The 21,065-nt window shown below is 41.3% G+C and overlaps 2 protein-coding genes across 5 annotated transcripts; both read right to left on the bottom strand.

Moving 5' to 3' along the window:
* Positions 1-284: 284 nt before the first annotated feature.
* Positions 285-16,024, bottom strand: LOC116313342 (mannose-specific lectin-like). 4 transcript variants are annotated; one of them, XM_039617152.1, is made up of 5 exons: positions 15,621-16,024; positions 14,323-14,564; positions 1,066-1,092; positions 870-963; positions 285-684 (listed from the first exon to the last, which is right to left on the bottom strand). In XM_039617152.1, exons 2-5 carry the CDS (start codon positions 14,448-14,450, stop codon positions 532-534), a joined length of 402 nt encoding a protein of 133 aa, XP_039473086.1. In that variant the 5' UTR covers positions 14,451-14,564; positions 15,621-16,024; the 3' UTR covers positions 285-531. The 4 variants fall into 4 exon arrangements, with proteins under 4 accessions (XP_039473086.1, XP_039473083.1, XP_039473084.1 ...); XM_039617149.1 differs by having other exon boundaries at positions 285-771; positions 15,621-15,920; XM_039617150.1 differs by having other exon boundaries at positions 285-771; positions 15,648-15,920.
* A 2,849-nt stretch (positions 16,025-18,873) lies between these two features.
* Positions 18,874-19,668, bottom strand: LOC116313110 (mannose-specific lectin-like). The gene is made up of 3 exons (XM_031730682.2): positions 19,604-19,668; positions 19,408-19,501; positions 18,874-19,312 (listed from the first exon to the last, which is right to left on the bottom strand). The coding sequence occupies exons 2-3, from the start codon at positions 19,495-19,497 to the stop codon at positions 19,052-19,054; spliced, it is 351 nt and encodes a 116-aa protein (XP_031586542.2). The 5' UTR covers positions 19,498-19,501; positions 19,604-19,668; the 3' UTR covers positions 18,874-19,051.
* Positions 19,669-21,065: the final 1,397 nt, after the last annotated feature.

Below are 21,065 nucleotides of genomic sequence, written 5' to 3'. Positions count from 1 at the left end.
AAGAGCCAAAAGACGACAAATACACTGAAAAAAAGAACTGGCTCAAGGGAAAATATCAGTTGCCAATAGGTCTAGACCACATGAAGATACTTTCAGGGAAGAAGAAATAAAAATGAAAAAATGTCTAGTGGTCAGTGGAAAAATTTACAAAATCTGTGTTAGTTTTCATATCAGCTACAAACCTCAAAGTTTTAAGACTGCTTCCTACACCTTTGCAACAATATTGATACTTAAGAAAATCTGTCTAATGGTAGAAATATAAACACACAGAACAAGAGGTTGGTCAAATACCTTTCATTTTATTTATTAATTTTTTTGCCACTTGGTTACATTCCTTTGTGTTTTACAATAACATGGAAGCTGTGAGTGAACGTGCACATTCAGAGCTAAAATTCAGAGTCTGATCAAAGCTAAACAGAAAGAAAAAGGAAAGGCTTGTTTATGCACTGGAATATGTTGCTTTAATAGTATCGCTGAAGGTTTATGCCAAAGGACGGTCATACACAAGCATCACTTCATGCCTTTGGACTTTTAAGAGTTCCAGATTTGTTCGGACTCTCTGTTCACCACCAGTTTTCCGTCATCGGTCAGTTGAAGACGGCACAGGTTGGCGACAGGTCCGCAAGAGTTTGTGCTCCACCTAGGCGTGTTACATTTGTTGTACAGGACCAGGTTGCAGTCAGCCTGCATGCACAGACGGAAAGCATCAGATCCACAGGTGTTCGAAGCCCACAAAGGCTTCCAGCCATAGATGACAAAGTTACCATCATCCTGCAGCCATAAATTATACGTTAGATAACTGTCAACACGTATGACTGGGAAACAAGGCTTTTATGAGCTTCTGAACTGAGAGCATTTAAATTAGTCACCTGAAATATAGCTTTGAACTGCTTGTTGTTGGACACCAGGTAGTCTCCCCTGCGGAGCTCGTCATTTTTGGACAAGAAGTTTCTGCTCATGATCCTAAAAGCAGAGAATATAAATGAGCTTGTATCCACAATATGAATTTAAAAGCACCGGTAATGTGTGAATCCATCAGTCAGTAGAGATGCGTGGAATACTTACAGTTTTGAATATTTCACACCAGCCGGTCTGCAAGCAGAAGAGAAGGGAAGTGTTAAAATTGAAAGCACATCACTCCATCTTTATATCATCTTGATTGGGGGTGGAGCGACAGTCACTGGCCTTTACAGTAAAGGGATTGCATTTCCTGAGAAGTGCTTTTTGTTTTTGTTTTTTTTAATATCTGATTGTATCTGGCATCTTTTCCAATCAGAATTGTGATCTGAATGTGCTGTGGTGCCGAACACATTTTTTTTTTTTTTTTGCAAGAACAGAATCAGAATCAGAATATTTTAATAATCCCTGAAGGAAATTATGCAGCCAACAATCTCTGTAGGCTGCTGTTCATGTGAATCTTTCATCTGTTTATTTAATCATTTTTATTTGTGTTATTTCAGATATTAAATTGGATGAGGTATAGTATGATGATAAAGGCAAGACAGTCAAGGAAAAATAAAGAGGCTCTGTGGCAGGGTGTGGTTTGTGGCTCGGCTGCAGGGGAAGAGTGGAGCAGCGGGTTCAGGTGTGGTGTCAGGGGAGGCTGATCTTCGCAGCCAGTGAGCATCATCTAATCATGCCTTTCCTGTTTTAATATCAGCTGGGGCTGGACAGGAGAGATCTGATCAGAGCTGGAGAAGCTGGCAGCAGAGAACAGAGAGCTGAGAGCTGAGCACTGCAAAGTGCAAATGTGCAAATACGTAAATTAAAAGTCCTTACAAACATCTGGGCCATTGTGTTTCGGCTTGTGGGGTCATCAGGGTTATTGCAAAATGTCAAACATTTTGTGTGGGGGTTTTTTGTAACTTTTTGTTTGGAATTTCCATAGTGAGAAGAAGAAAAAAAATCAAAAATATAAAAGGAACAAACTGGGGCACGGTTCTAAACATCATACAAATAAAGAGATATAGGCCGAATTAAATGACAGAATCTTCAAGCCTTTGCTTATATTTATGCCTTTTAGTCCAACGTTGTTGAAAAAGATGTCCTTTAAGTTGGAGAAAGAAAATTAGTCTCTCCATCCGATGTATTTCCTCTATAATCTCTAGCACTTGCTATACTCAGGGAGGATCCTTCTTAAGCCATTTTCTTGTTATGGCGTTTTTAGTTGCGATCAACAGGATTGTAAAAATGTTATCTGTCCTTTTTTAGTAACAAATCCCTGGGCAGCAAACCCAGTAGGAAGGTCCTGGGAGCCTTAGGGATGGCATAGGTCATGATGTCATCTGTTAACTTGGATATACTGTCCCAAAATAAGGTCAACTGTGTACACGTCCAACAGATATGAGAGTGATTCGGGTGACCACACTGTCTCCAACATTGTTGCTGGTGCCCCTGAAATTTCTTAGTAACTCCTTCAGAGTTGACATGAGCTCGGGAGTGACACGTCAGGATTCTGGAGGTATGTAATGATATCGTCTGCGAAAAGAGCAATTACATGTTCAACTCTGGGTTTTGTCTTATTTCCTGGGCTAAAGGCTCTATAAACAAAGTGAAGAGCGAGGGGCTGAGCCCACAGCCCTGCCAGGTGCCTCTATTCAATTGAAAACTAGTGTATAGATGTCAATTAATCTTTAACCTGGCCACTGGATTTCTGTATAATGATTGTAAACATTTAGTGAATTTGTTATTGAATCCTAGATACCTTATACGGAAAGGGCCAGCTGACCCAGTCAAAGGCCTTTTCTGCGTCTAGGCTTACTAACGCCATTCTCAGTTTCTGATTCTTCGCTTCTTCTATAATATGGAGCGTTCGTCTAATACTGTCATGTGTTTGATGACCTATTATGAAGCCTGTCTGATCTTCGTGTATTAAATCCAGCAAATGGACTTCTTGTCACGCCCGGTGTGGCAGGCGTGTGGAGTTTGTAGAGAGGACCCAAAAGGCGGCAGCTCTGGTGCAGGTGAGTATTTATTTACAGGAGTGGGTACAAACAGCAATGGCAGGTGAACATGAAACCGGAAAACCTAAACTGGGTAAAACTAACAAAACAAACCAGAAACGAAGATGCAGGGAGGTCCGGGGAAATCACACATGGAGAGACGCAGGGAGATCGAGGGGAAACAACACAGACGAACCAGCAACGAGGACGAGTGAACACACACCAGTAATCAGGGGGATGGGAAACAGGAGGGAACACACCTGGGAGACATAACAGCTGACGAGGTGGGGGAACGTAAACAGGACACTCTGACATAAGACAAAGACCTTCAAAATAAAACAGGAACACATACATGTAAAGACACGGACTAACCACAGGAATGCACGGCAGAAAAGCATGAACACAAACCGAGGAGGAACAGAAACCATAGTACCATAATAGAAAACACAAAACGCTGGGTCAAAAGGACCCAGGATCATGACACTTCTAGTCTTTTAGAGATTATTGAGGTAAATAATTTAGAATCTGCATTCAAAATAGAAATGGGGTGCTAAGATTCGCAGTATTGTTTATTTTTACCCTCTTTACGTAGGACAGATATTACCAATTCGTGCCAGGATGCAGGTATTTCGGCATTATTGAGGGTCCAATTAAAGGATTTGAGTAAAGTGGGGGCAGGTTCCTCTTTAAATATTTTGTACCAATTGTTTGGAAATCCATCACTACCAGCAGGGCACTTATTCACTTTTCAGTTACTGATTGCAGTATGTAATTCTTCTCTCCTGCTTCCGAAGCCGCCTAGCTAGAATTTTTGTTGCTTTCGGGCCTGATTCATGCAGGGATTGCTTGCAGAATCTTAACCTCTTTTCCAGTTCTTCTTGGACTAATACTTTTATCGTGTTTTTAGTTACTCTAATTTTGTTGAGCAAGCTTTAATCTTTACTTTTTTGTTGTAGTTTGATTTCTAAATTTCTCTGTTCTTTTTCGAGATCATCATATGCTGCCCTTTTAGTTTTTCTTTAGATAAGCCATCCTCGAAATCAGTCTACCCCTCATCACTGCCTTAACCGTGTCCCACACCATAATTGGTTTAACCTGACCGTCGCTATTATCTCCTTTGCAATTAGTTATTTCCCTTTTTAACTTCTTTATAGTAGACTCTTTATTGAGGATACCTAAGTTTGGTCTCCATATTGTAGATTTTGCAAAACTTGACAGCTGAACAGATTAATAAATCATGTTAAGGTCTGATAAAAAAAAGTACCAGTTGAACACTCCTTTACTCAATGTCGGTCAACAATGTCCATCAAAAAGAAATCAAGTCTGGAATGAACTTGGTGCCAGAATGACAAGTGGGTAAAATCCCTATTTTTAGGATGTAGGGCTCTCCAAACATCGAACAAACCAGTTTCTTTCATCAAGATATTAAGATCCTTTGATCTATATGTTTTTGTCTCTTACAACTTGTCGTATCCAGGAGGAAATTCAGAATAGTATTCCAGTCTCCACCGCAGATTAAAATACCTTTGCTCACTGTAATTAGAGCATCAAAAAAATGAATTTTCTATCACATTCTGGAGGAATATACACAGAATGTGATAGAAAATTCATTTTTTGATGCTCTAGCAAGTGTGATCACAACATTATTAATTCTCCCTTTAAAGATTAGATATCTGCCCTTCTTGTCACCAACCTCATCAAGGAGATCAAAGTTTAGTGGATTAGAAATAAGAGTTGTTATTTCTTTTTGTCTGCTATTGCTACAGGTGCTGTAGAAAGAACTGGAATATCCGGGGAACTTAAATTTAGCTTGTTCCTGTTTTGACAAATGTGTCTCTTGTACAAAAAGTCACGTGTGAGCCATCCTTTTTCAATTTCTCCAGAACTCTTTCCTTTTAAATGGATTGCCCACGCCATTAAATTTTAAGGCCCAATTCCTCCAGTATTTGCAGGTGGGTCTTCAAAAAGATATCCATTAGGGCTGCCACAAACGATTATTTTAATAGTCGACTAGTCACCGATTATTTTTGCGATAAGTCGACTAATCAGATCAAGCATCCATTGGACGTAAAACGTACAGCTTATTGCACCAGCATGCGTCTGCTCTTATATAACTATCATTAGCTTACTGCTTGAAGTGTTTAAGATATGTGCTAAGTAAACATTAAGACAAGATGACAGTTTACTAAACTTTTAATGAAATCTGCAGATTGTCAGGACATATATCAGGACAGTGGAGTAAATTCTCAACCATCTCCCACTTCTGTTTAATCCGTTTTCTGTTTGACGTTTATTCAGCTGTGTGAAAACTATAACTTTAATCAGTAATCTTTTGCTGAAGAGTCCTCCAGACTCGTGCACATGACCGTGGTCACTTCTTCAGCCCAGCTCTCCAGCTGGGTAATCCTAGACTCTGCCTCATCCACCCACTCCAATAGGCACTGTATGTCCCTGGCAGTGTTACCCAACTTGCTGTTTATTTCGTCGCTGACTTTGTCCAGCTTGCCGGTAATTTCCTTGCTCAGTTTGCCCATATTTTGTCTGCTGTCCTCTTGGATCTCCGCTTTTACCTTCACTATAGCCTGGAGTATCTCTGAGTCTTTGCTACCGGCTGCGTTGTTGCTAGCATTAGCTTAGTCCAGATGAGAGTTGGCTTTGGCAATCTTGCTGTTTTGGCATATTTCCCCCCTCATTTAAGGCCTAATAGGAGTCCTGACCCTTTTGATGTTGAGCGAGTGAAAAACAATCCAAGATAACAAGTTGGGAAGGGATAACCAAAGGGAAGGTAGGAGAGCGACTCCTCCTCCTCATAATATGACAAATCGTTTGTGGTTCCTATTATTAATCAATGATAATTGAAGAGGAAGAAGAGGAAGCTTGAACCCAGGCTCTGGCCATTTTCATGACGAGTGACAGCGCAGACATCTGCTAACAAGAGAACATGTTTTTTCATCATAAAGATTGTGATGTGAAGCATCAGCAGTAAGTTAAAGTGTCACTTCAGTAAATAGATGACTTAAAACACTAAACTCTAATATCAGGGCTTTATTTTAAGTTTAAAGAATATAACAAGTGGTAATATGATGAGTTTTACTTTTCACTGCCCATGTTATGTTGTTGTATCCATTTATCGTGCATGCTACTTTGCTCTGTAGACTGTAAAATGTTTCACTGTATTCATGAAATAAACCAGACTTTCAATGTATGCATCTTTTACTGTTTTCCTGCTTTTGTTCATCCCAAGTTTGATAAAACCCACAGACATCCAGAGTTATCTCACTAACAACGTGGAGCAATCTCAGTGTATTTAGCTGTTTTTTCCCTAAACACAATCAGTTGACTGATAGAAATGCCTGTAGTCCTCACTTTGGTCATTGTGAACACTGAAGATGTGTTCCATAGACACCTTATACTTGTATTTCCTTTAATTACATCCAGCATGTTCTATTTAAATCCAGCTTCCTTTTATATTTTGCAGTGAAATTTGTTAAAGCATTTCTCAACAGGCCAGAAGTGCAACTCACTCTTTACTGACACCGTCTCACCCACTCTATGATTTTTGATGTTTTTGTGTACAATGGTTTAGCCACAGACGTAACTTCCACTTTTTGATAAAGATCACTCCATGTGCATATTTCTTAGGAAATTAAGCATGCTGCGTCTTTATCAAGCTTTTATTTATAAATGTCTACACATTAATAGAAATTGAAGAAACAAAGTGCGAGTCACTCTTTACTGACACATTGTGTTGTCCGGCAATAAACTTCTACAGCTAACAGCCTCACACACTCTTTAGATTTTTGAAGTTTTGTGTGTAATGATTTAGTCTCTTACACCTTACCCTTTTCTCTCCAGTATCACAACCGTATGATTGCCAGAGTACGTGGTGTTGTGAGAAAGAGGACCCAAAATACAGGCAAAGGCTAATGATGCGAGTGAGCGTTGCTTTAAAGTGGAGGATAACAAACAAATGCGAGGCTGGCGAGGACATAACATAAACATAAACTAAAACATAAACCAAAACTGGGAGAAACTAATGTATAAACCATAAGAACACAAAATGAAGAGTAGAGACTGCACGGAATTTGTGGGGCAGAGAGACCCAGAGATACACCAGGTAACACAGACGGAGTGACAAAGAACACAGGCAGGCACACTATAAATACACAAAAGTGAATGGGGGAATGACATATCAGAGGAGGACACAGCTGAACCTAATTAGACACGAGAGACACAGACCTTCAAAGTAAAACAGGAAATTCACAAACATTCAGGGACACTGGGGGAGCACTGGGGGAGGACACAGGTAGGTATAACAAAGCACTAAACACAAGAACCAAAACCCTAAGAACAAGAAAACAAGAATTAAACCGAAACATAAGATAATACTAATATTAAGCACAAAACGCTGGGTCTAACAACCCAGTACCAGTACGGACAGTACGGGTCAATAAACAAAGACTCTAAAGTCAGAAAAGAAAGATACAGTTGGTGGTGTTGTTGTTGTGTGTGTGTGTGTGTGTGTGTGTGTGTGTGTGTGTGTGTGTGTGTGTGTGTGTGTGTGTGTGTGTGTGTGTGTGTGTGTGTGTGTGTGTGTGTACCTTAGAAGTCAAATTATACATTAGCCATACTTAAAAACTGTTGTAAGCAGAAATCTTATGCTCAGCCAGGAGCATGTTTCAATACTTTCACATTGCTAAGGTGTCAAATCCTCGACCCCCAACAGATGGTTTGTTACACATGGGCCAAAAGTGCAAGTCACTCGCTACTGACACCGTCTCACGCACTCTAAGATTTTTGACATTTTTGTGTACAATGTTTTAGCCACAGATGTAACTTCCACTTTTTGATAAAGATCACTCCATGTGCATATTTCTTAGGAAATTAAACGTGCTGCGTCTTTATTAAGCACTTATTTATAAATGTCTACATTTAGAGTAAGGATCTTGTCTTGTGTTTGTAAGATGTTTACATCCCGGTACAATAACCTCAGTTTTATCTGAATTTAGAAGCTGAAAATTAAAGCTCATTATGTATCTAAGACATCCCAGTAGTTTAACCAATAACAGTGGGTATCAACTGCATAGCAGTGAAAATGTATGCTATACCTTCTAAAGCATGTATAATGTAAACAGAACTGGTCTTAGCACAGAACCCTGTGGAGCTTCATAATTAACCTCAGTGTGTGAAGAGGACTCTCCATTTAATAATAGCTGTAATAAAATATTATGATCAGCAGTATCGAACGCTGCACTTTGGTCTAGCAGGAAAGATTTCAACATTTCAATATGAACGAAGGCTGAAAGCTGATTAATTTCTGATTATCTTTCTGTTTCTTCACTTTCTATTATTGTGTCGGCATGTATAAATAACAGCTTAATAAAGATGGGGAACGCTTAATTTCCTAAGAAATATGCAGATGGAGTGATCTTTATCAAAAAGTGGAAGTTACGTCTGTGGCTAAACCATTGTACACAACAACTTCAAATATCTTAGAGTGCGTGAGACGGTGTCAGTAAAGGGTGAGTTGCCCTTCTGTCCCATGTGTAACAAACCATCTGTTGGGGGTTGTGGATTTGACCTTAGCATTGTGAAAGTGGGGAAGAGTGACTTGCACTTCTGGCCCGTTGAGCAATGCTTTAACACAGCGGTCCCCAACCCCCGGGCCTCGGACCGGTACCGGTCCGTGAGTCGTTTGGTACCGGGCCGCTAGAGTTGAGGCTCAGGTGTGAAATGTATGGTTTTCAGGGTTTTTATCGGTTTTCAGCGTTATTTTGTTATCGTTTTCATCGTTAACTCGGTTTTCCTGGGTCTTTTCACGTGTGTTATGAATAAATCTTCTTTTTTTCGGTACCGGTACTAGTTTTATTTTGTTGTATTTATCCGCGACACCTTAAAGGCCGGTCCGTGAAAATATTGTCGGGCATAAACCGGTCCGTGAGGCAAAAAAGGTTGGGGACCGCTGCTTTAACAAATTTCATGGCAAACTATAAAAGGAAGGTGGATTTAAATACAACATAGTAATATTGGATGTAATTGAAGGAAATACAAGTATAAGGTGTCTATGGAACACATCTTCAGTGTTCACAATGACCAAAGTGAGGACTACAGGCATTTCTATCAGTCAACTGATTGTGTTTAGGGAAAAAAGCAGCTAAATACACTGAGATTGCTCCACGTTGTTAGTGAGTTAACTCTGGATGTCTGTGGGTTTTATCAAACTTGGGATGAACAAAAGCAGAAAAACAGTAAAAGATGCATACATTGAAAGTCTGGTTTATTTCACGAATACAGTGAAACATTTTACAGTCTACAGAGCAAAGTAGCATGCACGATAAATGGATACAACATAACATGGGCAGTGAAAAGTAAAACTCATCGTCTTACCACTTGTTATGTTCTTTAAACTTAAAATAAAGCCCTGATATTGGAGTTTAGTGTTTTAAGTCATCTATTAAAAAACATGAGTCAACACTTCTTTCTCCGAGCAACATTACTGAAGCGACACTTTAACTTACTGCTGATGCTTCACATCACAATCTTTATGATGAAAAAACATGTTCTCTTGTTAGCAGATGTCTGCGCTGTCACTCGTCATGAAAATGGCCAGAGCCTGGGTTCAAGCTTCCTCTTCTTTCTCTTCTCATTGATCAATAATAGGGACCACAAAAGATTTGTCATATTATCCCCTAAACAACATGTTTTTATAAAAATCATTGTGATACAAAGATTTAGATTCTTGTTTCACAGTGTGCATGAACAAAGCTGATTGGAAATGCATTCAAAAAAAGCTCCTGTCGTGACTTTTCTTCTGCGAGGAAGGATAACACACACACACACACAGAGAGAGAGAGAGAGAGAGAGAGAGAGAGAGAGAGAGAGATCATTAATACAAAGGATTGCAGCAGCTTTTGGATTTTCACTCTTTCACTCTAAAATTCATTCCAAATTTTCAGCTTTGCTTCAGTTAAGATGTGTCTTTAAATCTACGATGCTTTTCTTGTTCAAATAGTAAAGAAGTAGATAGGGAACTCTGAGAGGCAGAGGTGGAGACTCGACCTGACACATAGACAACGATGAGACCGCCTACAGGGAGGAGGTGGATCGTCTGGCTGAGTGGTGCGACACAAAAAACCTGCTGCTTAACACCGAGAAGACCAAGGAGCTCATCGTGGACTACAGGAGGAATGCTGACCCACATCCACCCATCCACATTAAGGGGACGGCTGTGGAGCGTGTGAACAGCTTCAAGTTCCTGGGAGTCCACATCTCCGAGGATCTCATCTGGATGACCAACTGCTCCAAGCTGGTCAAGAAGGCTCACCAGCGCCTCTTCTTCTTGAGGACTCTGAGGAAGAACCACCTGTCCTCAGACATCCTGGTGAACTTCTATCGCTGCACCATCGAGAGCATCCTGACCAACTGTATAACAGTCTGGTACGGGAACTGCTCTGCCTCGGACCGGAAGGCGTTGCAGAGGGTCGTGAAAACTGCCCAGCACATCGCCGGAGCACCACTTCCTGCCATAAAGGACATCTACAGGAAGCCGTGTCTGAAAAGGGCTGGGAAAATCATCAAAGACCCCAGTCACCCATCACATGGACTCTTCACCCTCCTGCCCTCTGGGAGGCGCTACAGGAGCCTCCGGACTAAGACCACCAGGTACCGGAACAGCTTCTTCCCCACAGCTGTCAGACTCCTGAACTCTGCCTCCTGACATCTGACCCACGTTAAACTCATGGACTGAACATACACACACCCACAATGGACAACTGTACCCTCAAACACACAATAATAACATGGACTGAACCACCACTCACAACCACTAGCACTTTAGCCTCTGTAGAAATTATCCACATATCTCACTTATCTTAACTGCACTACTGTATAGTTCTGTGTAAATAATCATTCTGTACATACAATAATTTTTAATCCTACAACTGTTTATAACTTGCATAGTTCACATTTCTGTATAACTGTATATCTCATATTTCTGTATAGTTTTTCATATTTATATCCTGTTCATAGCCTGTACATAGCTTGTACTCACTACAGCCTGTACATACTTATAGTTATAGAATATTCATAACATACTTCACACCGTGTACATTATAACATACCATAATAGACCCATTTCTGTAATATACTTACATATCTATATTATTGCTAATATATATTGTAATATATCTATATCATGGCTAAAGCACTTCTGGATGGATGCAAACTGCATTTCGTTGCCCTGTACCTGTGCATGTGCAGTGACAATAAAGTTGAATTCTATTCTATTCTATTCTATTCTATTCTATTCTATTCTACATACCTTAAACACTTAAAGCTGTAAGCTAATGATAGTTATTTAGGCGCTATATAAATACAGGCCATTTACCATTTTTACCATTTAAGAGCAGATGCATGCTGGTGAAATAAGCTGTACGTTTTACATCCAATGGATGCATGATCTGATTAGTCGACTAATCGCAAAAATAATCGGTGACTAGTTGACTATCAAAATAATCGTTTGTGGCAGCCCTACATGTATGTCCTATTTGTCAGGTGACAGAAGAACCAACACAAAGCTCAGAGAGTAATGGTGATACAAGATCACAGGTGAAATGTGATGATGACTTGATGGTTCATTACTGTATTTGAAGCACATGTTTGACTGCATGTATTTGGAATGTCTCACTGTTATTTATCAGCTGACAGAGGCAGCTCTGCCATGTTGTAGCTCAGACAGAGGTGAAGAGGCGAGGTCACAGGTGACTGACTGATGATTTGGTGCTATAGATTAACTAGTATTTATTATCATGACAATTGTTAGGCTGCTGATGTAAGTTGATTCATTAGTGTATATTTGACAAAGAATCTGAATTGACAAGTCTCACTTTTTATATGGCATGGATCAATGTGTTATTTTATCAGGTGGCAATATGTCCTAGTGCAGTCAGAGGGGAAGAGCCAGGGCCAAAGGTGAGGCACATCAAGCACATAATAATAATTTTAATCTGAGGATAAAACGCATGTACTGAGGCTGAAAGAAGCTTCAGTGCTCTCAGAAGACTAAAAACATGGCTAAGGTCAACAATGACTCAAATGAGTTTAAACAATGCTGCTATATGCCATGTTCACAAGGAGAGACTGGACAGTATAGATGTAAAACCAATATGCCAGCAGTTTATCTCAGTTAACAAGAGGAGAAGGCATGTGTTTGGCTCCTTCACATAGTGGACATTGAGTTGTTGCTGGAGTTACAAGATGGCGCTAGTGTCTATGGCTGGCCGTCTTTACTCTCGCTCTCGCCTGCATCTGCCCCTTTGCTCTTTACCCTCTCTATCCCGGCTTCTGGATTTTGGCATAGTACTTTTTATTTTCTTCATATTATGCTCATCAGGTGGCTGTGCATTATTAACATACGACCGGCAAACACTCCTAGACCTCCATGTCTCCTATTCACATCGCTTCGATCGACACTGGACTTTGGGACTTGCCGCCCCACTACGACCAGACCCCCCCACTAGCTTTCCCTGCGTACCCCCTTTTAATCTGTATAAGAAACGATACAGGAGATACAGGAGACGCGGTAAAAGGAGTGGCTTCTGTGTGCATATGAAAACTTACCTTGACGCACGGGCTACGGTTTACCCATATGCCTCTGGGGACTCGCTAGGCTCTCTCCGTGCAGTCTCCAGTGATCGCCCCGTTGCTAAACTGCTTGGCCACCGGTGGATTTGCTCTGTCTCACAGCAAGCTTACCCAGCCCTCATTTAACTAAAGTGTTAAAGCTCTCTTTTCGCAAGTGAACAACTAATGCTGTTTCACATTTCCATGTGTACTCTGATGTTTTGGGATGTTTTTCCTTTGTATAATTACTAACATTTTGCATACAAATTTTAGACTTAGATGAAGAAAAGAGGTTAGTGAGAGTGAGGATGAACACTAAGTGCAAAATTTTACCTCTAACACAGCAGAATGATGCACATAGTGAACCTCTCTGAGTATGCAATGCTGTTGATGCTGAATAGTGTTGAATTGGAAATTTTGTTTTGGTGATTTTATTTATGATTTTATAAAATAATCAAAGGTGGGATGTAATAGAAAATTTCTATTATATTAATTTAAAGTATTAAGTGCTTATGCATATGCTTAGTTGTGACACTGTGATAGACTGTTCAGTGAAAGTTTCTAAAACTAGATGAACTTATTTCAACCTCAGTAGTTGGAGAAAGCAACTCCCTTTACAGGTGCTGATAACGATAACAGCAGACCCATTGTTCCGTTAGGTTTCATAACGAGGCGCGTGATGTGTGGTATGATCAATTTGTAACTTCCTCCCTCTTCCTTGGAATGCATAAAGGAGTGGGAGCACCACTTCTGTTTCAGAACGCTCATTACCATGAAACTGTGATGTTTTGATGTGTTCTCCTGCATGTAGTAATAAATAGCGTGACCACAGCTGACCGTGTTGCAGACTTTATTTACAGAGAATTCCATGACACCAAAGTGCAGTTTGAACAACGCCGTCTGTGATTAATGCAGATGGAGTGTTTACAATCCTACGAGTCTTTGACTTAAAGGTCTTCTTAGTCTTTTGTGTTCTGGTTTTTTATACTTTCTGATAGCAGCATGTCTTTGTTTCAGTCTGGTTTATGAAACCCTGGTTGTTCCTGCCTGTCTTTCTGTTTCCTGGGTCATGTCCTGTTTAGTTCTGTCAAGTTCACATCTTAGTCCTGTTTGTTTAGGGTGCTAGTTTAGTTTTGTGTCCTCTTGTCTTGTTGGGTTCTGTTCACCTGTGTGTTTTCCCCAGCTGTTTCCTCTCTCCCTAATTGCCTTGTGTGTATTCAAGTCCTCAGTTGCTGTCTGCTTGTTGTCTTGTCCGTCCTCGCAGAATGTTTTGTTTGAAGATTCGTAGATGTTGGATTCTTTGTTTGGCTGGCTCTTTTGAAAATCTGGATTAATTTGTTCTCAGTTTAAGTGAATAAAGCTGCTTTTCAGTTTATCCCTCCTGTTTCTGAACCCTTAATTTGAGTCAAGCTCTCCCAGCAAACTTTGCCAATTTTACTAAAAATGCAAAATTGAAATGCAAAATATGAAACAACAGGCCCCAAAATGTCAAAGCGAATAATAATCAAGAATGGATCTCTTCAGTTTTGAAAGGCTTCCCAGGATAAGCCACAAAATGTCCACAATGTCCTTAAATATCCTGCCTATAAATGCAGCTCAGGATTACATGATGTTTATTTCTTAGTGCAGCTGAGTTTGTGTGTTTCTGTGTATTGTAGAAAACTATAACACTGTTGTTAGCATTTAGAAATTGCAGGTTATAAAACAGTATGAATATGTTTAAAACATGGCGGTGCAGCGTTTATCACTGTCAACTCACAGAAAGAAGGTCCTGGGTTTGAATCTGCCAGCCGGCTGGAGCCTTTCTGTGTGGAGTTGGTCTGTTCTCCCTGTACCTGCGTGGGTTCTCTTTAGGTAGTCTAGGCTCGTCTCACAGTCCAAACACATGCATGAATGACTGTGTGTCTCTGTGTTACTCCTGTGATACACTGGTAACCTGTCCAGGGTGCACCTTACCGTTCACCTCCTGGCACCTGCATAGGCTCCAGTCTCACCACAACTCTGGATTGGATAAGTGATTCGGAAAAAAAAAAGGAGATTTTCAAATTTAGTAATTTTCTTTTTATGTCAAATTTTTCACATGAACATAAACTACAGAAGCATTAGAGCGACACCTTGTGGTCTCTCTTTGCAGCTGCAAATAATAATCCTTTGATTTGAATCATATTCTTCCTCTGCAGCATAAACTCTCAGACTCTTGGACTCTGACCACGAGTGACGTCCTAGTGGATTCATGAACTGTCAGTGGAGATGCTTGTCAGGCACCTCATGTGTGCTAGTTTTTGGTGTGATAAAGAAACTACAGACAAGACTTCAACACAGGAAAGAAGCAGCATTTGTTTCCCAATGACTGTGCTGCACAAGTGGTTTCAGCATCCGCACTTTAATCAGTTAGTGCTATAATATGGAATTAACAAAAAAAACCATGACAACCAGAGACTGTATATACCTTTATGCTTATATGCTTTGGATGGATTAGAGGACAGTGTCTTATTGCCTATAGAACATCTTAACATACATTTTATTGCCGTTTCTTTTTTTAAACCTGATTTCGTCCTTTTCAGCATTTCCAACAACACTGCAGGTCCTCTTGTTAGGAATCAGTCTGCTCCACTGAGTGAGAGACACGGTTGTTTAAAAGTTTTTGACTCTGTGTTTATTTTGTCATAATTAAATCTGGACTTGTTCTCTTTAACACGCCGAAGAGATGGAACATATTTAATAAAAACACACATTTTATCACCATACATGACAGTTTACATGCAAAAATGGTTTCATATATGACTTTAGAAGAATCACTTTGTGCCTCTGGACCAAAATGGCATTTTTTCTCTTCTCCCAGCTTCTTGAGTTTTCATTTGTATCATATTTGCTACATGTGGCACTTTTTGTTTAGTTTTTGTTTGGGTTTTTTTGGCTTAAAAATGTGTTGTACTATTTCTATGTTTTGTTTTATGAGAAAAAAAGTCACTGATGAAAAACCTGTCCCTGTTACAGCTCTGGCATTTAAATGTTTTTCTTCTTTTATTGTTCTTCTTTTTTCAGCTGCTCACTCACCACAGAAGATGACTGCGCAGAACCTACCAAAATGATGTCCAACACATGCAGACGCACAAAGACGATAGATGATGTAGAAGTCTCAAAAACTCATGTATCAAATATGATGCACTTGGCTTTACAGGGTTAAAAAGTCTTGTTAAAGAGAGGGATGATGCAAAAGATTGGGAAACCTGTTCCTGTTACAGCTCTGGCATTTAAATGTTTTTCTTCTTTTATTGTTCGTCTTTTTTCAGCTGCTCACTCACAACAGGACATCATCTGCCTCTGAAGATGATTTCCAGATGACTGTGCAGAACCTACCAAAATGACGTCCTACACATGCAGACGCACAAATACGCAGACACACAAAGTGTTTTATCACCATATTGGTTTACATGCAAAGAAGCAGACACACTCACCAAGGGTTTTATCACCATACCTGACGGTTTCCATGCAAAGACGTGATGTCCAACACATGCAGACGCACAAAGATGCAGACGCACTTACAAAGGGAGTCAAGTTTGTTTCCCTAGCACATTTAAAAACAACAGCTGTTGATCAAATTGCAGTACATCTAAATAACATCCAACACAGGATGAAATTACAGAGTTTAAGAAAGGAAACATAAAATTAGAAAACCTGAATAAAAACAGGGCAGATAATTGTCATCTACACAATAATGATCTGTGACGACCATGGAGAGGACATCGACAGCCTTACTACATGCATTACTGACTATATTAATTTCTGTGTGGATAACACCGTACCTACCAGGACTGTACGGTGTATCTCCAACAACAAACCCTGGATTACTTCAGAAATTAAAGCTGTCCTCAAGCAGAAGAGGAGGGCCTTCAAATCCAGAGACAAAGAGGAGTTGAAAAGGGTGCAGAGAGAGCTGAGGGGACTGATAAGGAATGGGAAGGACAGCTACAGGCAGAAGATGGAGAACCAGCTTCAGCAAAACAATGTTGGTGAAGTCTGGAGAGGCCTCAGAACCATCTCAGGCCACAAACATCAGAACTCTCTGCCTGGGAGGGATGTGAGGTGGGCAAATGAACTGAATCATTTCTTCAACAGATTTGATTCAGCCATGAGGCAGTCTCCAACATCGGCTGCAGACTCACCCACCCCCACTGCTGCTGTTCCACCTCTGACACCTCAGACACTTCACACCTCCTCTATTCACCCTGCTCACCTCCCCACCCCCAACAACAGCATCCAATACACACTCAACACAAGGCTCCAGCCTGTCTCTCTCAACCACCCAGGTTCGGAGGGAACTGAGGAGGATTAAAGCCAAGAAGGCAGCGGGTCCAGATGGCATCAGCTCGAGGGTCGTCAGGTCCTGCGCGGACCAACTGTGTGGTGTGATGGAGCACCTCTTCAACCTGAGCCTGAGGCTGGGAAGAGTCCTACAGCTCTGGAAAACTTCCTGTGTTGTTCCAGTGCCAAAGACTTCACGCCCCAAGGACCTCAACAGCTACAGGCTGGTGGCTCTGACATCCCACCTGATGAAGACCCTGGAGCGGCTGGTCCTGGCTCAGCTTCGCGCCTTGTGAGCTCATCACTGGACCCACTTCAGTTTGCCTACCAGCCTGGCATTGGAGCGGATGATGCCATCATTCACCTCCTACATCGCTCCTCGCTCACCTGGAAACCGCTGGGAGCACTGTGAGAATCACGTTCTTTGATTTCTCCAGTGCCTTTAACACTATTCTTCCCACGGTTCTGAAGGACAAGCTGGAGAACTCTGGAGTGGACCATCACCTCACTACCTGGATTTTGGACTACCTCACCGACCGACCACAGTATGTGAGGACTCAGGGCTGTGTGTCGGACAGGGTCGTCTGCAGTGCACGGGGCCCCACAGGGAACGGTTCTGGCTCCGTTCCTCTTCACCATCTACACTGCAGACTTCTCCCACAACTCCACCCAGTGCTTCCTGCAGAAGTTCTCTGATGACTCTGCAATAGTCGGCCTCATCACTGATGGGGACGACAAGGGAGTACAGAGGACTGACTCAAGACTTTGTGGACTGGTGCCAGCTGAACTACCTCCAGATCAATGCCAGTAAAACCAAGGAGCTGGTGGTAGACTTCCGCAGGCACAAACATCCTCCACTGCAACCACTGAACATCCAAGGTATGGACATCGAGGCTGTGGACAGCTACAGGTACCTTGGTGTTCATCTGAACAACAAACTGGACTGGACTCATAACTCAGACGCCCTCTACAGGAAAGGGCAGAGCAGGCTGTACCTGCTGCAGAGACTCAGGTCGTTTGGAGTGGAGGGCCCTCTCCTGAAGACCTTCTATGACTCTGTGGTGGCCTCAGCCATCTTTTACCGGTGTGGTCTGCTGGGGTGGCAACATCTCTGCCGGGACAGGAAGAGACTGAACAGGCTGATCCGAAGGGCCAGCTCTGTTCTGGGATGCCCTCTGGACCCAGTGGAGGTGGTGAGTGACAGGAGAATGGTGGCTAAGCTGTCATCCCTGATGGACAACATCTCCCACCCCATGGATGAGACTGTGAAGGCACTGAGCAGCTCCTTCAGTGGGAGACTGCAGCACCCACGGTGTGGGACGGAGAGATTCCGCAGGTCTTTCCTCCCCACTGCTGTCAGACTCTACAATAAAGACTTTTGCAGCTGATCAAACACACAAACCGACACATGTGCAATAAGACTGCTATACATGCAATTCTTCTTCTGACGAAGTTGTGTTTTTGTATTTTCCTACTCAGTTGTATATAGTATTTGTATTTCTATTTTATTCTATTGTATACATTATTCTATTCTATTTTATTCTATTGTATATAGTATTTTATTTTATTTTATTGTATTTTATTGCATTCCAGTGTTTTCTAATTTCTGCTACATAACTTTGCACTTTTGCTGTAACAAAACAAATTTCCCACCTGTGGGACTAATAAAGGCCATCTTATCTTATCTTATCTTATGAATTGAGATGCTGTCTTTTATTAAAATTTGAGCCAAAATTTGAGCCAAAAGAGAACATGAACTGAAAAAAAGAACTGGCCTATGAAAAAATATCAGTTGCCAATAGGTCTAGACCACATGAAGATACTTTCAGGGAAGAAGAAATAAAAATGAAAAAGTGTCTAATGGTCAATGGAGGAATCTACAAAATCTGTGTTAGGTTTGATATCAGCTACAAACCTCAAAGTTTTAAGACTTCACCTTTGCAACAAAATTAATTCTTAAGAAAATTGGTTTAATGGCCAAAATATAAACACACAGAACAAGAGGTTGGTCAAATACCTTTCATTTTATTTATTTTTTGCCATTTGGTTACAATTCAGGTTGAAATTCAGAGCCTGGTCAAAGCTAAACAGAAAGAAAAAGGAAAAGCTTGTTTATGCACTGGTATATGTTGCTTTAATAGCATTGCTGAAGGTTTATGTCAAAGGACGGTCGCACACAAGCATCACTTCATGCCTTTGGACTTTTCAGAGCTCCAGATTTCTTTGCACTCTCTGTTCACCACCAGTTTGCCGTCATCAGTCAGTTGAAGACGGCACAGGTTGGCGGCAGGTCCGTAAGAGTTTGTGCTCCACCTAGGCGTGTCACAGTTGTTGTACATGACCAGGTTGCAGTCAGCCTGCATGCACAGACGGACAGCATCTGATCCATAGGTGTCTGAAGCCCACAAAGGCTTCCAGCCATAGATGACAAAGTTACCATCATCCTGCAGCCATAAATTATACGTTAAAATGTCAACATGCATGACTGGGAAACAAGGATTTTATGAGCTTCTGAACTGAGAAAATTTAAATTAGTCACCTGAAATATAGCTTTGAACTGCTTGTTGTTGGACACCAGGTAGTCTCCCCTGCGGAACTCATCATTTTTGGACAAGAAGTTTCTGCTCATGATCCTAAAAGGAGAGAATATAAATGAGCTTGTATCCACAATATGCATTTAAAAGTATCAGTAATGTGTGAATCCATCAGTCAGTAGAGATACGTAGAATACTTACAGTTTTGAATATTTCACACCAGCAAGCAGAAGAGAAGGGAAGTGTTAAAACTGAAAGTACATCACTCCATCTTTATATCATCTTGACCGGGGGTGGAGCGACAGTCACTGCCCTTTACAGTACAGGGATGGCATTTCCTGAGAAGTGCTTTTTGGGGGTTTTAAAAAACTATCTGGTCGTATCTGGCATCTTTTCCAATCAGAGTTGTGATCTGAATGCACTGTGGTGCTGAACACATTTTGTTTTTCAAGATCAGAATCAGAATACTTTAATAATCCCTAAGGCAAATTATGCATTATCTGTTTATTTGTTTATTTATTCATTTCTATTTGTGTTGTTTCAGATATTACATTATATGTTGTATAGTATGATGATGTCTAACACAAGGGAGTCAAGGAAAGAAAAAGAGTAGGCGGTGGCAAGTGTGGTTTGTGGCTCGGCTCCAGGGGAGGAGTGGAGCAGGGGTTTCAGGGTGTGGTGTCAGGGGAGGCTGATCTCCGCAGCCGGCGAACATCATCTAATCACACCTTTCCTATTTTAGTAGTGGCCAGGACCGGAGAGGAGAGATCAGATCGGGTCTGGAGAAGCTAGCAGCAGAGAAGCTGAGAGCCCAGCACTGCAAAGTGCGAATGTGCAAACAGCATACACGCATCTCGATCGTGCCCGGTCCTTTCTGTCTACAGGGAGGATAGAAACAAACAGAAATGCACAATGTATTGACAACTGCTGCACCTGTAAGAGACAAAAAACCCAACATACAGCACAGTAAACACAAATGAGAAAATACACAGATACATAAATCAACAATCTTCTTCAATGGTTTGTGTGTGTGTGTGAGTGAGTGAGAGAGCGTGAAAGAGAGAGAGAGAATGCTTGTGTCACGGCCAAACGGTGAGAGTCCCAGGACCAGAGGCAACGTCACCTGACAGTGCACCTCTGATAACACCACCATCCCAGGGAGGGGCAGAAGTGCCCAGTGGAGAGCGGTGACCATATCCCTCAGATGTGTTTATAAGGTCAGGCTTTTTTCTCGCTTAAATTCAGTGACAGGGATGAATTATCACACACATACCATCTTGGATTATCAGTAATAAATTTCAGTTTTAACGCTTGCAGAATTTTGTTGCACAAATATGACTCTACAGTTAATTGGTCAGTGTCAACTACACACCTGGGCCATGTTCAATTGCGGAGCTTTTGAGTTTTCGCGATACGGTGAGGCCGTGGCACCATGGTGAATTTCGATGACTCGCCATGAAAATCTTATTGCCTCTCATTCTGTCATACATGGTCCCATCTGGACCAAAGAGCACACATATGATAAGGCTCCACCCCTGAACATATTTCAACTGCCATATTTGACATGAGGGACAGCGCCACCTAGTGGCAACAGGAAATGTCATGTTTTACACTTTGGGGTACAGTATTGTGATCGATGACATCTGCAGCCTCAAATTTCTCC

The sequence above is a fragment of the Oreochromis aureus genome, linkage group 9 (genome assembly GCF_013358895.1).
Source record: "Oreochromis aureus strain Israel breed Guangdong linkage group 9, ZZ_aureus, whole genome shotgun sequence".
NCBI classification, from domain to species: Eukaryota; Metazoa; Chordata; class Actinopteri; order Cichliformes; family Cichlidae; genus Oreochromis; species Oreochromis aureus.
Note: the sequence above shows the minus strand (reverse complement) of the source record. Positions and strands in the feature narration are given on the sequence as shown.

What these genes read in the sequence shown, in the direction of transcription:
- LOC116313342 (XM_039617149.1), bottom strand. Translation starts at nt 14,450, where the DNA reads ATGTGTTTGGACTGTGAGACGAGCCTAGACTACCTAAAGAGAACCCAC. An exon ending in AAACCCAGGACCTTCTTTCT is followed by an intron (nt 1,093 to 14,322) that starts GTGAGTTGACAG and finishes TTCTGCTTGCAG; the next exon opens with ACCGGCTGGTGTGAAATATT. An exon ending in AGTTCAAAGCTATATTTCAG is followed by an intron (nt 772 to 869) that starts GTGACTAATTTA and finishes TTATGGCTGCAG; the next exon opens with GATGATGGTAACTTTGTCAT.
- LOC116313110 (XM_031730682.2), bottom strand. Translation starts at nt 19,497, where the DNA reads ATGAGCAGAAACTTCTTGTCCAAAAATGATGAGTTCCGCAGGGGAGAC. An exon ending in AGTTCAAAGCTATATTTCAG is followed by an intron (nt 19,313 to 19,407) that starts GTGACTAATTTA and finishes TTATGGCTGCAG; the next exon opens with GATGATGGTAACTTTGTCAT.